The 26331-nt window shown below is 37.0% G+C and overlaps 1 protein-coding gene across 2 annotated transcripts in view; it reads left to right on the top strand.

Moving 5' to 3' along the window:
• The window catches only part of SRPK1 (SRSF protein kinase 1), a 78953-nt gene that overhangs the window by 10514 nt on the left and 42108 nt on the right, over window positions 1-26331 (top strand). For both annotated transcript variants that reach the window (XM_008061066.1, XM_008061067.2), the window contains exons 2-3: window positions 24548-24666; window positions 26006-26114. Coding sequence is in view for 1 of the 2 variants with exons in the window: in XM_008061067.2 (XP_008059258.2) it covers window positions 24548-24666; window positions 26006-26114 (228 nt within the window). In the remaining variant the exon portion in view is untranslated. The remainder of the gene's footprint in view (window positions 1-24547; window positions 24667-26005; window positions 26115-26331) is intronic.

Genomic DNA, 26331 nt, shown 5'->3' with positions numbered 1-26331 from the left:
GGCTGCTCCCGGCCACCGCAGCCTCGACCTGCTGGGCTTTGGCGATCCTTCTGCCTCAGCTTTCCAAGTAGCCGGAATTACAGGCATGCGCTACCATGCCCGATTTTTTGATTTATTGTAGAGATGAGGTCTTGCTGCCCAGGCGGGTTTCGAACCCACAGGATCAGGCAGTCCACTCACCTCAGCCTCCCAAAGGCGTCGGATTACAGGCTGAGCCACCGAGCCCGGCTTCTACCCAAATTTTAAATGCCATGTTCTGAGTGTCGACATTTTAAACAAGGCTAACAGTCATTTTGGGAGGTATTCTTATGAACTTTTATTTCCTAAAGTACTAAGGTAGTTTTATTTTGTAACTGATTATAAATGTACCTTATGGGCAGTTATATCTGTCCTCTCATTAACTTTGCTTTTAATTGTAGTGCTGCTCTTCAGCCTGTGAACAACTTTTCAGTGTGCTTCCACCAAGTGACTAAATCACAAATGCCAGATTCTCTCCATTCTGCCAGCACATGAACTTGATGGCAAACTTCCTTCTACAAACTATTTTGCCTTTTAGAATAACAGGAATTGTATTTTACGTTGTTCTTTGCTAGAATGAAGAATATAGTGGGATTAAATTAGGTAACTGGTACTCATATTTCAAGGTGGAAGGATAATATAGGTATATGCTCATCATATGCTGTTTATCACAAAGATTCTGACCTTTTGAATCATGCAGCCCCTGGTTTCAGCCTGTCTCCAGCACCCTTGTTAGGTGAACATGGACCATGACTTTGACTTCTCTGAATCTGTGTTACCTAATCTGTAGATGGCAAGGCTCTGAGGATATAATGGCATGTGAATATCTAACTCAATACTGAAATGAAATAAAGTGCCCTGAAAACTGCTTCCTTCCTTACCTTGGATTTATCTTTTACTTTTATGTGGCATTCCTTAATACTATTCATGTTTCAAACTAATAGTTTTAATTCATTTGTTGGTATTTCATTTTCATCTATATTTGTGTGTGTGTGTGTTTTAGGTCTGGTTTGGAGTGTAATGCCTAAAGATCAGGGATGGGGTATATTTAATTATTTGCCTTTAACAACTGATAAACTTAAGTACTTAACTTTTGTTTTGATGTTGTTAAACCCTAGCTCCAGTTTAGGATTTCTGGGTTGAGAAGCTTAGACTACTTTTATGTATATCTCAGAAGTTAAGTTCAGATAAAATTAGATATTTAAAGGATTATGTCAATTTGCAAAGGAAAAAAATCTTTCAGGAAAAATGTATATGGAAAAGGTAGTGGGAGAAATTTAGCATTTCTTGAGTTTCGTGTGTAGGTGCTGGAACTTAAAATAGTATCTTGTTAAACCTTTGCATCATATCTAAGTGTGATATTCTAGAAGGGATACAAAGATGACTAGAACCTAGTTCTTTCCCTCAAGGGACTTAGGGTTTCTTAATGGAGTGAATCTGTTTCAGGCTTCTTTCCTTGCCTTGTAGATGGCCATCTCCTTGTCTCTTCACATCATCTTCCCTCTGCATGTGTGCCTCTCGCTACATTCCAATTTCCCCTTTTTATAAGGCCACCAGTCATATTGTATTAGAGCTTATCCTAATAACCTCATTTTAACTTGATTACCTTTGCGAAGACCAACTCTGTATCCAGTTAATACCACTGCCTGAGTTGCTAGAAGTTAGCATTCCAACATCATTCAGCCTGTAACACAGGCCTCAAAAAACAGTTCGAGGTTCCAGTGAGCTGTGATTGTGTCTCTGCATTCTGACCTAGGTGACAGAATGAGACCTTCCCTGTGAGGTAGGTATTATTTCTGCCCTCATTTTACACTAGCAGTTTATCCAAAGTCTTGAAACTATAATAAACTGTGGAGTCAGGATCAAACCCAAGTCTCCTGGCTCCAGAGACCTTTGCTGTAACTACCTCTGCAGTGTCTCTTGCATCTCTGCTTTTCATTTATCAAATCTTGGCAAAGAAATTTTTCTAAAGCACTTCTTTTGTAGGGTCACTCTAATGACTTCTCTTCCTTCTATGTAAAATGTTTCAGTGCTTGACATTTAAGGCTCTTCACAATATAGTTTCGTTGGGAGACTAGTTGAGGGTGGGAATGTAATGAACTTTAATTGAAGGATGAGGAGTAATAACTAAAGATGAAAGAGAAATGCCTTATATGTATCCCTGCTCTGGGCATTTAGGATATGGCAATGAACAAAATAAAATCTGCCCTTAAGAAACATTCTGGGAGTGTTTAGAGGAAAACAGTAAAATGTCAGGTGCTGAAGAAAAATAGCAGAGTAAGGGGAGTGGCAGAAGGCATGTGACAAAGACTCCTGTTTTATATAGGAATGTCGGAGAAGTTCTCTGAAAAGATGACACTTTAGCACAGGCCTAAGGAGATAAGTGTAGAAAGATGGATTGGAGGAGGCAATGAAGAGTCAGATCATATAAGGCCTTGTAGGCCATTGCGAAAAAAATCTATTTGGAGTGTAGTAGTTGTCTGATATTTGTGCTTTATTAGAGATCGTCTTTTTTTAAAAAAGTATAATTGAGTCTAAAAGCATGCTGTCTGTGGAAGTGGGGACTGATGGGATTAGGAGAGCACAAACAGAGTGCCATCTAGCGGCTGTTTATCATAAATATAGAGAAAATAAGAACGCTCTACAAAGGTTGTGTTGCCAACTAAGTCCAATAAGTAGAAAATATACGTGCCTGAAAAAAGTCTTAGTTTATGAACCATTTGAGAGAAGTTACAGACATATTTCTTTAACCCCAAATATTCATGTATTCCCTTAGAAAAAGGGCATCCACTTATATAACCACAATATAAAATATAATGACCAAAATAGAAAATAAAACATTAACCACAGTGTTGTTATTCTAAATTGTATTCACATTGCCAATTGCCCCAATGATCTTTATAGAAAAGAAATTGTTTGTTCTGGTCTAGTATCCAATCACACTTCATCCAACCTCTCTCCCATATATAGGCATTTAGTTTTTCTTCTCTTTTCTTTTTTTTTTTGAGTCTGGGTCTCACTCTCATCCAGGATGGAGTGTCATGGCAAAATCACAGCTCATCACAGCCTCAACCTCTGGACTCAAGTGATCCTTCTGCTTTAGCTTCCCGAAGTAGCTGAGGCTACAGGTGCACACCACCATGCCTGGCTAATATTTTTGATTTTTTTTTTTTTTTTGTAGAGATGAGGTCTCACTATGCGCCCAGGCTCTAACTCCTGGGCTCAAGCAATCCTCCTGCCTCAGCTTTCCAAAGTGCTAGGATTGCAGGCATGAGCCACCACACCCAGCATTTAGGTTGTTTTCAATATTTTGCAATTACAAACTGCTGCAATGAATAGCCATGCAAATACATTTTTTTTTTAATTTTTATTTTAAAGATGTGGGGTACAATTCAGGGTTAGGTATATACATTTTCATTACGCAGGTACCCTTGTTGATGAGGTGTGCCTCCCCTCCCCCAGCAATTTCCCACTACTGCCAATCTCTTTCTTGAAATATTATTATAATTGTTGAAGGTCCGCTTATAAGTGAGAACATATGGTACTCAGTTCTTTGTTTCTGTGATAGATCACTCAGTATTATAGACTCTAAGTCCATCCAAGTTGCTGTGACATTTATAATTTTGTCCTTCTTTAAGACTGCATAATATTCCATTGTGTATATGTACCACATTTTTTATCCAGTTCAGTTTCAGTGGGCAGCACAGTTGGTTCCATGTTTTTATTATTGTAAATAATGCTGCAATAAACATGCGCATGCAGGTATCTTTTTCCTAGATTGCGGGGTCATATGAAAGGTTGATTTTTAGATGTTTTAGGAATCGCCAAACTGTTTTTCACAGAAGCTGTACTAGTTTACAATCCAAAAGTGTAGAATGGTTCCCTTTTCCCCGCATCCTCTCTAGCATGTGTTGTTTTTTGAGTTATTGACGATGGCCATCCTGACTGGAGTTAGGTGGTATCTCAGTGTGGTTTTTATTTGCATTTGTTTGATGACTAGTGAGGCTGAACATTTTTTCATATATCAGTTGGCTGCTTATATGTCTTCTTTTGAGAAGCGTCTATTCATGTCTTTTGCCCACTTTGTAATAGGGCTATCTGTTTTTTTCTTTTGAGCACGTTTAAGTTCCTTGTAGAGCCTGGATGTTAGGCTTTTGTCAGCTAATCAGTTGTAGAGCCTGGATGTTCCTTGTAGAGTTTGGATGTTAAGTTCCTTGTAGAGCCTGGATGTTAGGCTTTTGTCAGCTAATCAGTTCTTTTTTTTCCAGTCTGTGGGCTGTCTCCCGCTCTCTTGATGGTTTATTTGACTTTGCAGAAGCTTGTCAGTTTGATGAGGTCCCACTGGTCTGTCTTATCTCTTATGGCATGGGCACTTGGGGTTTTGATCAGGAATTGGTTGCCTGAAGGGGTCCAGCCCCTTGTCGGGTTGTGAGCTTTTCTGAAGGAGAGACGGATAGGCAAAAGGCGACAATCTTATACTCAGACACCTGCTTTCTGAACAGATGACATCTTTTATTAGTTAACAGAAAGTTTTTATACCATTTGTAAAGGGGCAAGACAAATAAAATTTCTTTACGTATATATTCTTTAAAAGTTACCACCATCTAGCGGTCTTTAGAAGAAACGAATAAGCCAAAAACACTATCTACTTTCAGTTAATGAGTCTTGAGATAAGTTTAAAAGGAGTTTTACTTAAACTAAACATAATGCATACAAGGTTTACTTTGATTTTGGTTTTACATCACTTGTCTAATTAAAAAAGCCTTAAAATCACTAAGACAAAACTATAGATTGTACCTAGTGATAGTAGGAATATGAAGCCCATTAACTTGACCAAACAACAGTGGCTAGCATTTAAAGAATAACTATGAAAGTCACTTACTATGAAATACATATACTAATCTTTACTCTGAATAAACATATAAAGTGAACTAAACATAATGAAATAAAACTAACACAACTAAAATTATTATGGTTGCATAATTGCTAATGAGCTTTTAAATTTAGGATAATGGTGATTTGGCTGTTTTCCCTTATGCTTGGCAACCTCCTGGAAAACATCTTTGTCTTAAGATAGGCACTTGAGCAATTATTATTATCTTTGAGGCACCAATTTTATCATTGTGTGAACTTAAACTTATGAACTTAAAACAATCTTCAAAGTAGCTATAAAATACTAAACTATAGCATTAAAACTTAATTAATGACTCAAAGTAAAAACCTTGTTAAACATAACCAGAGCCTAATAATTTTTGTCAACCCTCATACATATGTATATTGATCATATAAACTTGTATGATATTACTTTTACCAATTACGATCAATACATGGATAAAACAATTATCATGTCTAGAATAGCACTGCCAGCAACTCTCTTCAAAAGAGTCCCAAATTACAGTCCTTAAAGTGCTTCAAGAAAGTTCTCAGGTGCACAGCTCTTTATGTAGCAGTTTTTCTCTTTTGGGCTTTTATGACCTTCAAAGCTTTGTAATCGCCTTTCTTGTCCAGGTGTCTTCGTTATTTTTCCCATATCCAGCAGTGTTTATTTCTAAAGAAAACTCAAAAGAAGCTTTTAATGACATTTTCCAGGCCCCCAAGGTTGTTTTCTGTATTTAGTTAATTATCATAATAGTATCTAATTAGTATATTATGAATTCAGTGAAAACCCACTCTATAAACATTTACTTAAAATTTAACTATAGAATTAAGTAAAAACCTTAACGATTAATCTTTATCCTAAGTCTGTGAAGACAGTGTTATAAATCACCTACATAACTCCTAGATAAGTGTTAGAACTTATAATGAATTCATAATGAACTTACTATAAACTTGTGCTTTTATAAAACCTTATGTCTAAACACTAAACTGCATAATTCTAAATCAAATAAGGAGTGAATATACTAATATCATTTTTTATTCAAGCAATATCTAGTAACTTATAACCAAGTGAAAGAAAGCATTCTTGATGTGCTTCAGAGTTTAACCTTTGCATATGTTAGAAAAGGCCAAGCGACATAGTGGGAAAATGAACCATGACATTCTCAGGTTAGGTGTGAGTACTTCGCATAAACATGCCATTTTCTTCTTCCATGACTACACAGAATTTCTTCAGCCGTATCAGACAGCAAAGGTGGAAGACAGAAGGGCCTCAGCTTCCCGGGCTCGCCCTGCAGCCGGGGTCTTCGGCCCACCAGGACCCTGTCAATCAGGTGGACCTCCAAGGCCGGCTCCCAACAGTTGCCAGTTCCAATTTCCATAAGGATATCTCCTGTATTTTCTTGGGTTCTTCTAGTTTGAGGTTTTACATTTAGCCCTTAGATCCATTTAGGGTTGATTTTTGTATATGGTGGTAGGTAGGGATCTTGTTTTAATCTTCTGTCAGTGTTCCAAGCACCATTTACTGAATGGATTCTCCTCTCCCCAGTGGTTAAAGGTGCAAGTGTATTTTCAAATTGCTGGAGGTGTATTTCTCAGGGTAGATTACTAGAATGGGATTGCTGAGTCGAAAAGCAAGCACATTTATATATTAAATATTGCCAAATTTTCTTCCAGCAGAATTGTACTATTTGCATTCTCATGAGCCAGTGTATGAGAGTTCCCATTTCCCAGCAGCTTCACCAAGAGAATATGTTATTAATTTTTGGCAATCTGATAGGTGAGAAATGACATCTCAGTATTTTAATTTACATTTCTTTAATTATGAATATGAACATTTTTCATGTGTTTGGGGATCATTATCTCTTTGTGATTTATCTGTTCCACACTCAACTTTTTTATTTTGAAAAAAATTTAAAACCTAGAAAGAGGTTAAAAAAATAGTATGATAGCTTGTAATTTCCTTCTATATTCACTAATTGCTGACATATTGCCATATTTTTTTCCTTTTCTCTATATACATTTAAAATATACAGTGTGATGAGTTTTGACCAATGTATGCGTCCATGAAACCACCACCATAATTAAAATACAAAAACAGAAGTTTCCTCAGGCTTCTTTGTGGTCTATCTTGGTCCTAGGCAATGACTCATCTGCTTTCTGACATTACAAATTAGCTTACATTTTCTAACATTTTAAATAAATATAGTGATAAAGCATGTATTCCTTTGCAGTTGGCTTCTTTCATGCAGTATAATGATTTTGAGATGCTTTCATGTTTTGTATGCATCAGTAGCTCGTTTTTATTGCTGTGTAGTATTCCGGTGTATAGATATACCACAATTTGTTGAGCCATTCATCTTTTAGTGATCATTTGGATAGTGTCCAGGTTTTGGCCTTTATTGATAAACTTGTCTTCATAGTCATATACAGAGAAACGACCTGTCCACTTCCATGCTTTAGGTTATAAGTACTTTAGATAGATTATACATATATACATACTTTTGATAGCTAGCTAGATAAATGGATAGATTTTTCAGTGCTTCCCTGCTTTAACCAACTTTTTCACTTAACACAGCTGCCTTAAATTATAGGGCTTTTGCCATCCTTTGAGAACCAGTATTTCCTCATCAGGTTGGCAAAGATCAGCCTGATAATACATAGTATTGAATAGAAGTAGTCATACATTGCTAATAGGAATGTAAACTGGCATAGCACAATTGTGCTAAATTGTCCTTCCTAGATGCTATGCCAGTTTACATTCCCATTAGCAGTGTATGACCTATCATTACTTAAAGAATGATTTCCAAAATGTCACTAAATGAAAAAAGGAATGCTTTGAACATTATATTATTGCTAACCATTATTATTATTATTATTATTATTATTATTAAGCTGGGGTTTCACTCTTTCGCCCAGACTGGAGATAGTGGGGCAATCACGGCTCACCACAGCCTCAGCCTCTTGGGTTCAAGTGATCCTTCTGCCTCAGCCTTCTGAGTACCTGAGACTATAGGTGCACACTACCACTCCCAGCTAATTTTGGGGTTCTTTTGTAGAGGTGAGTCTTGCTATGTTGCCTAGGCTGGTCTGGAACTTCTGGGCTCAAGCATCTCTCCTGCCATGGCCTCCCAAAGTGCTACGATTATAGTTGTGAGCCACCACACCTGGCCACTAACCATTTTTAAAAACTAAGCATGTATATATGCATACACAAACACACACACACACACAAGTGTGTAGAATGATTTAAAAGAAATGGACTTGTGGTCCCTCTGGGGAAGGGAAAATGAGATTGGTAAACTAGGTTAAGAGACAGTCTTAATTTTTACAGTGAATAACAAAAAAGCCCAAAGTAATAAGGGCGTTAAACTAGATAGAAGTTTATTTCTTCCCAATGTAAAACTCTGGGATATATCCTTAGTTGTTTACAGTGACTCTGCTCCATGAAGTTTCAAGGATCCATGCTCTTTCTAGCTCATTTCTACTGTCATCATAGATTTTGGCCAGAGTCCTGAGGCCAAGATAGCATCTATGTTCCAGGCATGAAAAGGAACTTAGGTTCCAGTTGTTTTTTGAGGGTTTTGTGTTTTTTAAATCACATGGTCATAAACAACTGCAAGAAAAACTGGGAAGTAATGGTTTCTAGCATTCCATGTGCCCAGCTTGAAAACATATTACTGTGGAAGAAAAGGAGAGTGGAAAGTGGTATAGCAGTCTGCTACAGTATCTTTTTGTACTGGTTTAAGTTTTTGTTTTATACATATTTCCTATTCAAAAAACAAGTAATAAGTAGTTTAAAAAACTAAAATACTTTGATAATGTCATCCTTTGTGTTTAGTCTGAAGGTTACACGTAATAGCAAAATCCATTTTAGTTAACTAATATAGTAAAGCTTATTTTACTTTAGAAATTCAGATATACTTCAATTTATTTGAATTGCTTCTGCTTTAATCTGTCTGAAATCATGGGAATTTCAAATGATCAAAGGACACTAAATTTTAGATTTTTAAAAATTGTTAGTGTAGAAAGTTTTTCAGGTAGGTTTTATTAAAAGGAATCCCTGCTGGGTGCAGTGACTCAATGCCTGTAATCCCAGCATTTTGGGAGACTGAGGTGAGAGGATAGGCTGAGTCCACAAGTTCGAGACCAGCCTAGGTAACAAAGTGAGACCTCGTCTCTACAAAAAGTCAAAAAATTAGCCGGGGTTAGTGGCGCATGCATGTAGTTCCATCTTCTCAGGGAGACTGAGGTGGAAGGATCGCCTTTGCCTAGAAAATTGAAGCTGTGATTAACCATGATTGTGCCACTGCCCTCCAGCCTGTTTGAGGGTGAGACCCTGACAGGAAAAAAAAAAAAGTAATCCCTCAAGTAATAAAAACTCAGCAGAATTTCAAACTTAAGAATTATGAAAAAGATTTCTGTAATGTATCCTGAAAGTGTTCATTTTGCAGAGCCTTGGGCTGATTCATGTTTTGCTGTTACTAGTCTTGTAGTGACCCATTGTTTGTGTTTTCTCACGGGTTCTTTGCAAATTAAATGCTGCTGCCATTGACCAGGTGTTGAGAACTTTTTTTTTTTTAGTTGGAATCTCACTCTTGTCACCTAAGCTGGAGTGCAGTGGCATGCTCACAGCCACCGCAACCTCCACCTGCTGGCTGGGCTTAGGCCTTCTGCCTCAACCTTCTAAGTAGCTGGAACTACAGATGCATGCCACCATGCCCGTCTAGTTTTTTTGTGTGATTTATTGTAGAGACAATGTCTCACCAAGTTGCCCAGGCTGGTCTTGAACTCCTGGGCTCAGGTAATCCTCTCTCCTCGGCCTCCCAAAGTGCTGGGATTACAGGCTGAGCCACCGCGCCTGGCCAGTGAGAACTTTTAATAAGCAAGGAGAATCCTTTAATTTCTTGACTTTGGATGCATGCTGGGATAGCTTTAGTTTCTTCTAGGGGAAGAGGAAGGAAATACTGTGCTTTATTTTAAACTCACTTCTAGTAAGACAAAATTTACAAGCAAAGTAAGCTCATTTTAAGAATGCAGTTTAATGTATTTTGACAAATGTATGCATCCATGTCCAGTCAAGGCTAGAGCATTCTCACAACCCAAGAGCTTCCAGTCTGTCTGTGTCCTGCATTCAGTCTCCCTCTCCCCATCCTGGCCCTGGACAACCCCTAGTCTTCTTTCTGTTACTGCAAATTTGTTTGGCTGCTCAACAATTCCATATAAGTGAAATCATATCGTATGTACTCTTTAGTATCTGGCTTATTTTGCTCAGTGTAATAGACTTTTAGATTTGTCTATTTTTGTTGCATGTATTAGTCATTTATTTATTTTTATTGCTGAATAGTAAGCTGTTTCATGACTACACCACCTTTTGTTTCCCTCCAGTGGTATACATATGTGTTATTTTCTGATTGAGGCAGTTATGAATATAGTTTCTGCTGGGCACAGTGGCTCATGTGTGTCATCCCAGCACTTTGGGAGTCTGCAGCAAGAGAATTGCTTGAACCCAGGAGTTGGAGATCATCCTAAGCAACATAGTGACACCTTGTCTCTACATAAACCAGAAAATTAGCCAGGCATGGTTGCACACAGCTGTAGTCCCAGCTACTCTGGAGGCTGAGGTAGAAGAATCCCCTGAACCCAGAAGATTGAGGTTGTGATGAACTGTGGTCATGTCACTACCCTCTAGCCTGGGTGACAAAGTGGTGAGACCCCCAGCTCAAAAAATTAAAAAAAAAAAAAGTTTCCATGAATTAATGTACAAATCTTTGAGTGGACATATTTTTTTCTGTTTCTAGGATTGGAATTGCTAGAATGTGGTTAAAGACTTTAATTTTATATGAAACTGCCAAACTATTTTCCAAAGTGACTGTACCATTTAATGTTACCACCAATACTGTATGAGAATTCCAGTTCCCTCACATTTAGTTTTTCTATTTAATATTTTTTTCCTGATGACTAAGCACTTGAAGTGTTTACCAACTACTTTTATGTCTTCTTCACTGAAGTGTCCAAATCTTTTTTTGTCCATTTGAAAAATTGGGTTGTGGCCAGGCACAGTGGCTTGGCCTATAATCCCAGCACTTTGGGAGGCCGAGGTGAGAGGATTGCCTGAACCTAGAAGTTCAAGACCAGCGTGGGCAACTTGGTGAGACCCTCATCTCTAGAATAAATCAAAAAATAAGCCAGGCGTGGTAACGCATACCTGCAGTTCCAGCTACTTGGAAGGTTCAGGTGGAGGGATCGCCTAAGCCCAGCAGGTGGAGGCTGCAATAGCCATGAGCGTGCCACTGCTCTCCAGCCAGGGTGACAGAGTGAGACTCCAACTCTAATATAAAATAAAACAAAACATTGAGTTGTTTGTTTTATTAAGTTGTGAAAGTTCTTTTTACGTTATGAATATAAGTCCTTTGTCAGAGACATATATATGGTATTTTCTTCCCGTCTGTGGCTTGCTTTTTACCTTAAGGGTTTCCTTTGAAGAACAGAGGTTTTTAATTTTGACAAAGTTTAGTTTGTCAGTTTATTTTTCCTGTAGTGTTTTTTATTTTTCCTGTGTTTTTTTATGTTTTATGAAATCTTAACCTGCTCGTGTTGTGAAGATTACACTCCGGTATATTTTCCTCTGGAAGTGTTACAGTTTTAGCTTTTACATTTAGGGCTGCAGCAAGTGAGAGAGGAAGGGAGATACTGTGTTTTTGTTTTGATTTTTTTTTTTACCCACCTCAGAAGTATATAAAGATTTTTTTAAAAATCTTCAACCTTCTGAGCCGGGCTCGGTGACTCAGCCTGTAATCCCGCGCCTTTGGGAGGCTGAGGTGAGTGGATCAGCTACTGAGCCTGCGGGTTCAAGACCCGCCTGGGCAGCGAGACCTCATCTCTACAATAAATTAAAAAATCAGCCGGGCGTGGTAGCGCATGCCTGTAATTCCAGCTACTTGGAAGGCTGAGGCGGAAGGATCGCAGGAGCCCAGCAGGTCGAGGCTGCGGCGGCCGGGAGCGGCCACTGCACTCCAGTCTGGGCGACAGAGTGAGACTCCAACTCAAAAAAAAAAAAAAAATCTTCAACCTTCATCTCTGCTCCCTTGAAAAACCACAGATTGGTTAGGTGGTATTGTTTAATTTCTGTGTACATAAAAAAAAATCCACATTAACATATGGGTGGTTTATATAGTTTCTTCTACCCATAAAAATGATGTAAACCCTACCCTGATGTGTTTGTTATAGACGTGTCATGAGTTTACATGTAAATCTTTCTTAATCTTAACTGGTTTTTCGATATAACTTAATATATCGAAATTTAAGTTATCTCGAATTTTACAGTATTGCAAATAGGACTAACATAGATATTCTTGAACACATATTTTTGGATATTTTGCTGTAACACAAATGTTTCTATACCATGGATTTCTGGTCAAATGTTACTCCCATTTAATACACATCTTTTGATACAAACAGTCCTTGTAATATTAAACCAGTTTACTTATGTACTGTAGGTATGAGTGCTTGCTAACACTTTATATTATTAGCATTTTTAATATTGTTACCTTTATTTCATGTCAGTATGTTAGGTAAAAATGGTCTCAATTTCTCATTTCATTTTCTTGGTTACAGAGCATTTTTTCTCTTATTAGCTATTTTTCTTCATAAACTAGAATTAAATTCTGTTATTAGCCATTTTAATACCATCCTTAAAACAGCTGTGTCTAAGATGAGGATTTTAACTTTGACCAAAAGTGATTAGTTTTGGGGGTTTTGTGTGTGTATGTTTCTTTTTAGTTGGAATCTCTCTGTTGCCCAGGCTGGAGTGCAGTGGCATGCTTACAGTGATCACAGCCTCGACCTGTTGGGCTCAGGTGATCCTTCCTTCTCAGTCTTCTAAGTAGCCGGAACTACAGGCACACGCGACACACCTGGCTAATATTTTGATTTATTGTAGAGATGAGGTCTCACCATGTTGCCCAGGTGGGTCTCGAACCCACAGGCTCAGGCAATCCTCTCACCTCGGCCTTCCAAAGTGCTGGGATTATAGGTGTGAGCCACCACGCCCAGCCGTGATTAGTTTTTACATCCACAATTCTGAGTACTAATTATGACTGAGGAATTTTTAGAGGCCTGTTTATGCCACTTGCCTCATACTGTTAGTCTTCATTGCTCAAAAAGACTGTTCCCCTGGCCAGGAAAAGTGGACCCAGATGATGGGAAAGTGGTTGCCAGAGGGATCACCTGCAGCAGTGATGGTGTTAGAAAGCAACCTTTAAGCCTGAAGGTACCTATGCAGTGGTGAAACAAGAAAAATTCGGTGGAAAGGAGATGACAGGCCCTAGAAGAAGCATGAAATTTTTCTCTTAAAGAAGTCAGTGAGAAAGCATTTCTTTTCATTAAATCAGTAAGTCAGGTGAAGTCTTGATGTAAAATTTCAGGATGCTTATAATTTACACGTATTCATAGGCCAATTAAATTAGTCTACCCAGTTCAGTAAAGATTTGAATGCCTTTGAGATAGAAGGCAGCATACAGAACAAAACCCAAAAAGACAAAATTCCTGTGCTTGTAAAAATCATAGCTTAGTTTCAGATTGGCAATGGAAAGAAAAGCTATTATTCAAATTCGTATGATTAAAGTTGTTGATCACAGAATTGCTTATAAAATGGAATACTGGAAACAACCTAAATATCTAAAAAAGTAGAAATAAATAATGCATCTTTGTGTGGAATATTCATGTTTGTCAAAATATTCGGTGACTAAAATGTTTAATAAAGTAGATATATAAAGCACAGATAGTTTTATTCAATCCTAATACTTTTTCACAATTTTTTATGTAAAACTTCAAAAATGCCGAAAAGTCAAAGGACTACCATAATAAGCAATGTATGCTCAGCCATGTAGATGTATTAGTTAGATATATATGTATTAATATTTGTTTTTGGCCTAATTATGGAAGGGAAGTTGCAGATATCAGAACACTTTATCTCTAAGTACTTGAACTTACTTCTCCTAAGAATGTTATTCTTAGCTGTGATAATAACATTATGGTTAACAGTAATTGCTTAATATCATCATATAGCCAGCATATATTCATATTTCTTTAGTTGTCTTATGTCTTTTGTGTTTTAAAAGTCATGATTCTCCGGGCTCGGTGGCTCAGCCTGTAATCCCGCGCCTTTGGGAGGCTGAGGTGAGCGGATTGCCTGAGCCCACGGGTTCAAGACCTGCCTGGGCAGCAAGACCTCATCTCTACAATAAATCAAAAAATCAGCTGGGCGTGGTAGCGCATGCCTGTAATTCCGGCTACCCGGAAGGCTGAGGCGGAAGGATTGCCAGAGCCCAGCAGGTCGAGGCTACGGTGGCCAGGAGCAGCCACTGCACTCCAGTCTGGGCAACAGAGTGAGACTCCAACTCAAAAAAAAAAAAAAAAAAAGTCATGATTCATCAGTGTTCCTATATTATATTTTGGTTTTAGATACTTGTTTATCTCTTAAATAGTTTTCCTGCCCTTTCTTCCTTCCCCTCTTATATTACATTGAATTGTGTATGAGATCAGGTCAGTTGTTTTGTAGAATATCTCATGCTGTGGGTTTGTCTGTCATCACGGTATTGTTTAGCTTAGCCCTCTGTCTTAGATTAACTAGATTGCAATTAAATATTTTGATGAGGGTATTCAAGATGATGCTGTGTACACCATAATGTAGTATATTCGTAATGCAAAATTTGATCATATTATTAATGGAATCTAGTTTTTAAATAGTTTTTAAGGTAAAGCTTTCTGTTATAGTACATATCCCTTTGGATTAAATTAGAAAACAATAACATTTTGGATCTAATGGCTTTTCTGTCCCCCAAATGTGAGAACAAATTTTGATTTTGTTGCATACTTTCTCCTTCTGGGCTGCAATTCTCAATACTGAAGCATATAAAGAAGTAGACACAAGTAATGGCTTTATTTCTGGATCAGCAGTGCAGTTTTGTTCTGTATTCCCATGTGCTTGGGTAAAATACTCAAAATAAATTTTCCTTAGTTATTACATAAAGCAACAGTGGACTTTAATATTCTTGTGACCTTTGAATTAGATTAAAACAAGAAAGTTTGATCTTTTTTATGCTACACTAATTTGAAAAGTATTTAGATGTATGCAGTTTTTAAAGTTAGTCTTTTTGTCGTTTAAACATACTACTTTATAATTCATTCTGTCTTTAGGGAGCGGAGATGTAACATGGTGTATGAATAGAAATTTCTAAACTTTATTTCTTTAGAATGCAAAAACTGTCCTAAAATGGGAACTGTTGCTTTCCTTTTCTGTGAGGTTTTAGGTAAAATGTAGTAGTTTGAAGCCAAAGAATATTTTAAGGTTGTTATACTTTAAATAATAGCAGTCATGAGTGAGTTTAATATCTACAAATGAAATAATAAAGGAAAAAGTTACATAATAAGAATAAAGTTCAGACTTTTTTGTTTTCTGCTGTTATTGAACAGCTTCCCTTCCTTGAGGGAAACAACAGAATTGTGTTTGCCAGCATGCTGTTGCATGATAAGCATCAGGCACAAATAGATTGAGCACAAAAAAGCTACTTTATAATAACAAGGGAACAAATTCATCAGTATCTCAATGTCAGAGTACTTTCATATACATCATCACACAAGTTTTACTGAACACATTAAATAATTTTTTAAAAATTTCCTTCGTTTTTGACAGGGATCGAGATATAATCAGTGTTCCTTATAAACTTGGTGCTTTTGTTTTTCTGATTTTATAGATGAGGAAATAGAAGTTTAAGTTACTTGCCTCAGGTCACACAGGGAATAAGTAGCTAAGCCAGGATTGACCCCAGGCAGGTTATTCCAGAGTCTTTGCTGTTCTTTGTTCACAGCCTCTTTCAATGACAGATGATATGTGATTGGCATTGAGGTGCTAGAAGAGGGGCGGCAAAAGGATACATATAAATCTGTGGAATTTGAGGTCTTACAGTCAGTTCTCATAATTCAAGATAAAAACATTTTTCCTACTTATCTAAATTGCTGTAAATTCCCTGATATGAGTTAATTTTATTGAGACTCTGAAGATGCAGGGATAATGTTAATTAACTCTTTTTCTTCAAATGTTTGTGGTAGTTTTTGTTATTTTTGTTTTGTTTTGGAGAATCTAAACTAGAGCTAGAGCTCAGAAGACTTTAAGAGGGAAGTCTTAGGGAAAATACAGACAAGAAGGCATGCTTGAGACACTTGGAAGAACCTGGCAACATGGTAAATTAACTTTTTAAAAAATATAGCAACTTATACTAAGAAATGCATTGCATAGAAACATTTTCAAATATAGTAAACATTCATAATGGAATATATTGATCAAGGGGCCAAAGTAGATAATCCTTTTAGTATTTATGGTTTTTACCTCAAATAAACAAATTGATAATCAAATTTGAATAAACAAATACAGGTGATTTATATAGCTAATACATTTACTCAAACGTTTTATCAGACGTTTGGGTTTCTAATTTGTTCTAAGAGAAATTACATTCTTGGTATTACAAAATACATAGTGGAAACTTTTTTTTTTTTAATTTGGAGTTTCACTCTGTCACCCAGGCTGGAGTGCAGTGGCACACTCACGGCCACCGCAGCCTCAACCTTCTGGGTTCAGGCAATCCTTCCATCTCAACCTTTCAAGTAGCTAGAAAATTAGCCCCGCTAATTTTTTTATTTATTGTAGAGACAAGGTCTCGCCAGGTTGGTCTCGAACATGTGGACTCAGGCAGTACTCTCGCCTCCGCCTCCCAAAGTGCTGGGATTACAGACATGAGCCACTGTGCCCGGCTAGTGGAAGCCTTTTAAAATAAAAGCTGCACAGTCCTATTTCCTACCCTTTCCCCAGTCATAACCCTACTTCCTAAGGCAACTACTTATTATTTTTGTTTTGTTCTTTTAGTTAGATGGACATGCACATCTCCAGCATGCTTATTGCTGTTTCTTGATTCATCAGCTTTAGCTGTGACCATGAATTTCTCCTAGGATTGGGGAAGATTTAGTTAACTTTTCCTACTGCCACTCTCACCCTTCCTCCAAATAAAGCACTATATTTCGACCCAGTTTTTTTCACAGCTTTATTAAGATATAATTTACACACTACAAATTGACTTATCTGAAGTGTGCAGTTCATTTATTTTAATGTATTCACAGAGTTGTGTAACCTCACCATAGTTTAAATCTAGATCATTTTCATTACCCTTCAAGAAAACCCCAAACCCATAAGCAGTCACTCACCATTTCCAGACCCTGGCAACCACTAATTTGTTTTCTGTCTCAATGGATTTGCCTTTTCTGGACATTTCATATAAATAGAATCATATCATTTGTGGTCTTTTGTGACTGACTTATTTAATATGTTTTCAAGATTCACCCATGTTGTAGCAGGTATCAGTACCTCATTCCCTTTTAAGTATCAGTATACTACATTCTGTTTATCTGTTTAGCAGTTTGTGGACACCACTCTAGAAATCAGTTCACATTTTATTTTACAGTACATTCATATAAGTTCCTACATGTTCCAAGTTAACCAAATCGCATTCAGGTTAGCACTGCTGGTAGCAAAATCATACAACTATGTATTGTGAACATCCATGAACAACTTAGTGTGAAACACGTTTTCATCTCTCTTGGGTATATATACCTAGAAGTGAAATTACTGCATCATACTGTAATTCTCATGCTTAACGTTTTGCAGAATTGACGGTTTGTCAAAGTAGTTGTACCATAACTTTAATATACCTTGAATAGGGAAACGTCAAATTGGTTTTTTCTCTGTTCTCACACTACAACAATCCACACAGAAAAACTTCTTTGACCAAGTGTGTGGGATTATTTTTTCACCTACACACCAAGCAGTCAGTTCTGCCACAGGCACCAGTCAGGTGTCCTGTAATTCAATTTACTTCTAACCCTGTCTACCTGGAGATCCTACAGATTGAGAACTCACCCTCCAAGACTGCCCCCCACTTCCAAAACCAGTTGCAAGTCCCAGGTGGTTTTACCTGTGCTTCTGACTGACCCACTATAAATCGGGTTTTCCACGACCCCCTCCTTAGGTTGGATTAGTTGTTTAGAGCAACTCACAGAATCCAGGGAAATGTGTTTACTGGTTTATCATTATAAAAGATACTGCAAAGAATACAGATAAATAGATACATAGGGCAAGACTTGGGGGAGGTGTGTGGAGTTTCCATTCCTTCTCTGGATATGTCATTCCCTAGGAGCCTCCACATGTTCAGCTATCTGGAAACTCTCCGTACCTTGTCCTCTTGAGCCTTTTATGGAAACTTTATTGGATAGACATGATTGAAGCATGGACCACCATATAGAAATGTGATTGGACAGAAGGGGTATGACCTAATAGACTGAATGTGGAAACTCAACAAGGGCTGTCTGTTCAGATTCTTCTTGGCCTCTCTGTACAGCATTCCTTCCTGGGGGTCTAGGGCAGGACTCCTTCTGAAATGGGGCTCTTACTGACCCACTATCACACAAGGTAGGTGGAGAATTTCTTTACTGGAAGGAGGGAGATTAGATTACTGCCTTGGGGGGAAAAAGGAGCAGGTGAAAGGAGGGCAGAAGAAGGTCGGAGAGAAGAGAGATTCTGTTTACTGGGGCTTATTTTTGAGGCCTAAAGAGCCCCCACTTTATAACAACAGACCATAACGAAAGCTATGGAGTTATAAGGCAGGAACCATGAACAAAAAACCTGTATACGTGTGTATATGTATATATATCATATCATATGCCTCAACCTTTATTTTTGGTTTAATCAATATAGGCAGTTTAACTGTGTGGTTTTTTTCTCATATAAATATTTTTATTGTATTTTATTTTTTATTGTAGATTCTGGGAGTACATATGCATGTTTGTTACATGGACACATTATGAGGGTTGGGTCTCAGGTGGCCCATTCCCAAGATGGTGAACATTGTGTCCTGTAGGTAGTCTCTGAACCGTAACCCCTCTCCCCGCCCCCTTATTGGTATCCCTGGTGTCTATTATTTCCATCTTTGTGACTGTGTAGCACCCACACATAAGTGAGAACATAAGGTATTTGGTTTTCTGTTTCTGAGTCAGTTTACTTAGAATGATGATCTCCGACTCCATGCATATTGCTGCAAAGGATATGATTTTATTTTATTTTTTATGACTGCATAGTATTTCATGGTATATATACCACATTTTCATTATCCACTGATCAGTTAGTAGGCATTTAGGTTGATTCCATATCTTTGCAATTGTGAATTGTGCTGCAGTGAACATGCGGATGCAGGTGTCTTTTTTATATATCAACCTCTGTTCCTTAGGGTAGATACCTGGTAATGGGATTGCTGGACCAAAATAGTAGATCTACTTTTAGTTCTGTGGGAAATCTCGATACCACTTTCCTTAGTGATTATACTAATTTACACTCCTACCAACAGTGGATAAGTGTTCCCTTTTCTCTGCATCCACATCAGTATCTATTGTTTTTTGATTTTTTTAATAATGGCCATTCTGACTAGTGTAAGTTGGTGTCTTAATATAGTTTTAATTTGAATTTCCTTGGCTATGAGTGCTGTTGAACATTTTTTCATATTTGTTGGCCATTTGTATGTCTTTTGAGAGATATCTTTTCATGTTGTTTGCCCACTTTTTAATGGGGTTATTTGCTTTTTACTTGCTGATTTGAGTTCTTTGTAGGTTCTGGGTATTAGTCCTTTGTCAAATGAGTAGTTTGTGAATATCTTCTCCTATTCTGTAGGTTGCGTATTTGCTCTGATTGTTTCTTTTGCTGTACAGAAGCTTTTTAGTTTAATTAAGTCCCACTTATTTACTTTGATTTTAGTTGCATTTGCTTTTGGGGTTTTAGCCATAAAATATTTGCCTAGGCCCATGTTCATAAATGTTTTTCCTTAGATTTTCTTCTATGATTTTTATGGTTTCTGGTCTGACATTTTAGTCTTGAATCCATCTTGAGTTAATTTTTGCATATAGGGATCAAGTTTTTTTTTCTGCATGTAGCTGTCCAATTTTCCCATCACCATTTGTTAAATAGGGTATTCTTTCCCTAGTGTATGTTTTTGTCTGCTTTGTTTTAGATCAGGCGGTTTTAATTTTTTGGGTTTTTTTCTGGATTCTCTATATTGTTCCGGTGGCCCATGTGTCTGTTCTTGTACCAGTACCATGCTGTTCTGGTTACTATAGTCTTGTAGAACAATTTGAAGTCACAAAAGACTGTAACAAAGGTTATGGGAGTTATGAGGCAGGAACCATGTTTGAAAATGTGTGTGTATCATAATATCATGCCTCAATCTTTATTTTTGGTTTCATCAACTATTGGCACTTTAACTTTGTAAAATGAGAATATTGATGGACTTGCCCTTCATCTCTTCTCTCTTCCACCTCTAGCCCCTAAATTCTGTCTTTATAATCTTTACAGTCTTAGGATGATTACTTACATTCTACTCTGTAGCCACAATTAAGTATTTTGTCCTTAATTATTTTGTGCTTTAGGTTGATTTTTAAAGTAGAAAAATCAGTAATCTACATTTATGTTATTTTGACTATCTTGTGCCTGTAATTCCATATCCATTTTTGTTTGACTTTGTTTCTTGGAATTTTTATGACTTTCCCCTCCTTGTATTCTATTTTTTAAAACTCATATTGCTAGATTATTCCAGTGTCTCAAGCATACTTTCTTTTTTTTTTTTTGAGTTGGAGTCTCACTCTGTCACCCAGACTGGAGTGCAGTGGCCGCTCCCGGCCACCGCAGCCTCGACCTGCTGGGCTCCGGCGATCCTTCTGCCTCAGCCTTCCAAGTAGCTGGAATTACAGGCATGTGCTACCACGCCTGGCTGATTGTTTTTTATTTATTGTAGAGATGAGGTCTCGCCGTCCAGGCGGGTCTCGAACCCGCGGGCTCAGGCAATCCACTCACCTCAGCCTCCCAAAGGCGCGGGATTACAGGCTGAGCCACCGAGCCCGGCTAGGCATACTTTCTTGTCTGTGTTTTTTCTGTGGGACCTCTCTTAGAGCCCTACGGTCTGGCTTAAGTTCAGATTAGATTATATGCATTTTAGGCCTTCTCTACAGTTGTTCTCTTGGAACTTCTTGGGGTGGGGGAAGGGTCTCTTGTGTTTTAGATCTGTAAAATAGAATCTTATGGATCCTATGTTCTCTTTCTCAGTTTTACCACTTTGTTTTCCTGTCCTCAAGTAACTTCTTCAGACAAGATGAATGAGAGATGTTCGTGTTCCTCCATATTTGAAAAACTTAATTCCGCCCTCAAATGCTGTTGAGTTAGATTAGGTTAAAAATGTATTTTTCCCTCCTCAGAATTTAGAAGTCATTGCTTCATTGTCTTTTAGTATCCTGAGTTTCCAATGAGATATTTGATGACAGTCTAATTACTGGCTTTTTAACCTGGTTTTTTTTTTCTTTTTCCTAGAAGCCTTTAGCATCTTAATTTAGGATTTTGAAATTTTCCCAATAACAGTTGGAGATTCCATTCAATCTCCAGAAATTTCTTTTGTTCCTTTAATCATTCATCTCCTTTAGGTATCTTTCTGCAACTCTCAATATTCATATGTTGAAACTTCTGGATTGATTGTCTCATCTCTTTGAGCATTTATTATCTCCATAGGTGACTTTTCCTAAATTGAGGGAACTCTCAGCTTTATTTTCTAAGACTTTTTCACTTTAGGCACTCATCTTTAGAGCATCTTATTCTGTTTAGAAATCTGCATCATTTAAGATCTCTCTATTCATATTAATTAGTTTTAAGTTTTGTCTTTTTCCTAAATGCTTATCTTTCCTCTAGGGTCAGTTTTCCAATTCTTTATCATGGTCTCTGTCTTTAGGGTTTGAGGCCCTCCTCAAATGTTTAGTGATTCTTAGTCACCTTTTCATATTTTTGGTTGAGACATTAGAGACCTGATTGAGAGCCCTGTGTCCATAGCAAGGCTTTCTCTAAAGTAAATAGGTAGGGGAATGTCTGTGATGCTGAGCCCCACTAAATGCCAGAGTCTGGAAATTTTTACTGTGGGATATCATCGTCCACACTAACAGCCTTTGTTCTTTTCTAATTTTATTTTTGTTAGAGAATAGACCTTTTTTCCCTTTGCAGAATAAATACCAGCCTGTCAGCTGTGCAGTGTAGGGTGTCAAACTCATTATACAACCCTTCGTTAATCTTCCTTTTGACCATCCCTTTTCTCTACACCTGTATATCCAGGATTTTTAAAATCAGGCAACACAGCTTTGTTGTCTCTCTCTTCCACATCAGTTTACCTTCCTTTTTGTTGTTGATTGCAAGAACCTTGCTCTTTCTTCCTGGCTCCACATCCTTGTGAATTTATATCTTTATTCCTTTTTTAAATTTTATTGACTTTGAGCAAGGAAATAATATAAATGCACTCATGTAATCCATTATCTTAAAGTTTTTGTTTTTAGCTTTTTACTGTAGTAGGTATTATAACTATCATTACATCTAAATCTTTATGTATACCATTATTTTTTTCACAATTAAAATTTTGTTTTATTTTGAAATAATTGAAGATTCACAGGAAGTTGCAAAGATAGAGAGGTACCAGGTATCCTTCATCCAATTTCCCACGATGGTTACTTCTATTGTCACTGTAATACAGTATCCAAACCAGGAAATCAACATTGATGTAAAGTGCGTATATCATCTCAATTTTTAGGATAAACATTTAGAAGTGAAATAGTTCAAAATTGTTGTGATTATTGACAAACGAGGTGTGTGTCTTTATTTTATTTTATTTATTTTTTTGAGTCGGAGTCTCACTCTGTCGCCCAGGCTGAAGTGCAGTGGCACGCTTATGGCCATCACAACCTCAACCTGCTGGACTCAGATAATCCTTCCATTTCAGCTGATCCTTCTGCCTCAGCCTTCCAAGTAGCTGGAACTATAGCCGTGCACCACCACACCTGGCTAATTTTTTTATTTATTGTAGAGACAAGATCTCGCCATGTTACCCAGGTTGTTCTCAAACCTGTGAACTGAGGCAGTCCTCTCACCTCCATCTCCCAAAGTGCTAGGCTTACAGGCATGAGCCACCGCACCCAGCTGGTGTGTGTCATTTTTAGATGCTTTCTGTTACAAGTAACCAAATCTAAACTCAGGCTATATCCAGAGGTTAATAGGTAGGGAGCTGTCTCTGAATGTATCTCCATAGATTTGCATATCTTTTCCCACCCCTAGACAATTAATGGCTTAGCTTTATTTTCCCATATTTTGACTTAATTCTCAGACATTCTCTCCCTACTTGGCAGCAGTCATCACCTTTGGCAACTCTTTTGCTCTTATTGCTTAAAAGATTTTAGAAATGGAACTCCTCCTAGCTTCTATCATTTCCCATCAGAAGGGTTCTAATTGATCTTCTTGGATCATGTATCCATTGGTATAGGGGATGGAGTAGATAGGGTCATGTTTTTGGCAATCTTGCCAGATTGTAGAGGGGCAGTTCCTGAAAGAAAATCATGCTGGAAAGAAGATAAAGCTTTTCCTCTCCCTCTCCCTCGCTCTCAAAATACTGTAAAATTTCCACACCACAGTTGACTGAGGGTAACTATGGAAAGGAATACTATGTACCCTACTTTCTTTTTTGCTTAAACCTTTAGAAGACAGAATAAGTGTCAGAGCCTGAATGCAAATTCAGATTTTTCTGCCTCCTGAACTTCTCAGAGCACAAAAATTGTGATAAAACTACTTGGTGACATATAGAGAAATAAATAAAACTTTTTAGTGCACTCTAAAATAAAGATCATTTTTACCTGTCAAATAAGCCTAAGTTTTCTGAACTTTGTAGTCCTTAAATATAGTGTACTTTTTGTGACTGATGGGGATGTAACTCAATACAGCTCTTTTGGAAAACAATCATTATACATAGCAGTCCTTTAAAAGCATTCATGGCCATAGATAGGAAGGAAATATTCCAAAATGTTAATAGTTACTCACATTAGGACTGTCATGTAACAAGTGTTTTACATATTTTCTACATTTAACATGTTGTTATAAATAAGGGGATCGTTTCTACCCCTATATAGTAGTTTAACTTTAGGGAAATAATTCTAATTACAGAATAAAGATTATCCAAGAATATATAACAGCTGTGTGTTTAGTAGTGAAAAAATTAGAAACAAGTTAAATGTTCAACTGAGCAGAATGTGCCAGAGTGATATTTCTAGGGAAATCGTGTTAAGATTAAAGAGATTTCATAGAAACAAAAAAAGAGGTTTATAATAGAAAAAGCAGGATACAAATTTGTTTATTTAGTGTGTGATGACAGATAACTATTTTTTATTAAAATAAAATAAAATACTGGAAGAAAACCCAGTAGTTTTATCAGTTGTTGTGTTTGGATATAGAAATTCAAGTAATTTTCTCTTTTTGTACTTATATATATTTTTTCAGGATTTATTTAATTATCCTATACTGACTTTTTAAAAAGTAGTATTTTCCTAACATGAGATAAGGCTGTAGCTAATGTTTTCCTAGACTGCCATTGATAATACTCTGTTTATATTATCTGAAAGTTTGGAGGAGGGATTTGATAATGATATTTTTTTGAAGCCCTATTTTCTTCTGCCCAAATGGAATGAGCATGTTTGTATCATTTTTTAGATCTGAAACTCAGCACCGAGGCTCTGCTCCCCACTCTGAGAGTGATCTACCAGAGCAGGAAGAGGAGATTCTAGGATCTGATGATGATGAACAGGAAGATCCCAATGATTATTGTAAAGGTAAGTCTACAAGGAGATATACTAAGGCATAATCCATCTATTTGCAGTTTTTCAATTGGATGTTTGATCTGTTAGCATAAACACAGTTTTAGTGCTTTCTGCTTATCACCTTTCTCTTAAGACGTAGGAAATAGTATTTGTTCTGGGTTTGACTTAATTTATCAGTGCTTAATCTTATGTTAAATGTTTTTACCTTTTTTCCTCTTTAAAAATGATAGTACAAGCCAGATGTGGTGACTCACACTTGTAATCCTAGCACTTCCTAAGGAGAGAGAATTGCTTGAGCCCAGGAGTTTAAGACCAGCCAAGGCAACATAGCAAGATCTCTTTTCTACAAGAAGTCAAAAAATTATCCGGGCATAGTTGCATGTGCCTATAGTCCCAGCTACTCGGAAAGCTGAGGCAGAAGAATCACCTGAGCCCAGGAGGTTAAGGCTGTGGTAGGCTGAGATCATACCACTGTACTCCAGCCTGGGCAACAGAGTGAGACTCCAACTGGAAAAAAAAAAATACATATTTACCTTATAAACTTTCAGAAACAAAAGATTATAAAAGCCATCTACAATGCTATCACCCACAAGTAGCCAGTATTTTGGTATGTAGATTTTTACAAATTACCTTCTTACTACTTTTTTCTCATAGTGACAGCTGAAATTAAATTTAATTTAACTGAATCACCAATACTTAAGCTGTGTCATCAGGTTGCCTGCTATCATTTCCATTTCTTGATGAGACTTTCCAGAATCCTTGAGTGGGAACATATAACAAAATGTGTCATACCATTTAGGAGAAGTACTTGATCCCTCTTATTCTCAGCAGGCAAAGATAAACATTAAAATGGCTTGATTCCTGCCACTGTCAGCAACCTTTTCAGACCTTTCTGTTTTTTATTTTGTTTTTAAGAAATAAGTTCTCTGTTTTCTTTTTTTAGCTAACAAAATAAAATTAATTATTCTCGCTCCTAAGAAATATCCTGAGACCTCAACTATAAATAGATTTATATGTTTAGATAAAGCCATTAGGTATTAAGGGACAAGAATATTGTGATATATACCTTATTTTTGTTTATGTATGAGACTGTTGTACAAAGCGTCACTTGCTCAATCTAAATCATTAATCTTATTCACTAAGCTTTTTTGTACTATGAGTTTAATAATACTGTGAGGCCGATTTGATTGTTAAGATTTTCTTCTGTTGAATTGCTTGTTTAGAAGAAACTTTTTATTTGATAACACTTATACAAATGTTGATAAATGGTATGTAAGGTACCTTTTCTTACTATTTACGTGATTGTTTCTCATCCTGGCTTTTCTGATTATATTCTTGTTATTTCTTTCAGGAGGTTATCATCTTGTGAAAATCGGAGATCTATTCAATGGGAGATATCATGTGATCCGAAAGTTGGGCTGGGGACACTTTTCAACAGTGTGGCTATCATGGGATATTCAGTAAGTTTAGTGGTCCTACAAAAGAATTAGTTTGATGATGCCTAAATATTGTTGTCCGATTTTCCAGACATATCCAGGCTTTAGTCTGTCTATAGCCTGATTACTTGGTCAGATTTTTTTTGTTGTCAATAGTTTTTTTTTTTTTTTTTTTTTTCATTAATCAGTATTTTTTATTATGGTTTTGTGGGGTACAGTTAAGGGTTAGGTGTGTCAGTAG

This window comes from Carlito syrichta, unplaced genomic scaffold, assembly GCF_000164805.1.
Source record: "Carlito syrichta isolate Samal-C Ts95f unplaced genomic scaffold, Tarsius_syrichta-2.0.1 Scaffold305043, whole genome shotgun sequence".
NCBI classification, from domain to species: Eukaryota; Metazoa; Chordata; class Mammalia; order Primates; family Tarsiidae; genus Carlito; species Carlito syrichta.
Note: the sequence above shows the minus strand (reverse complement) of the source record. Positions and strands in the feature narration are given on the sequence as shown.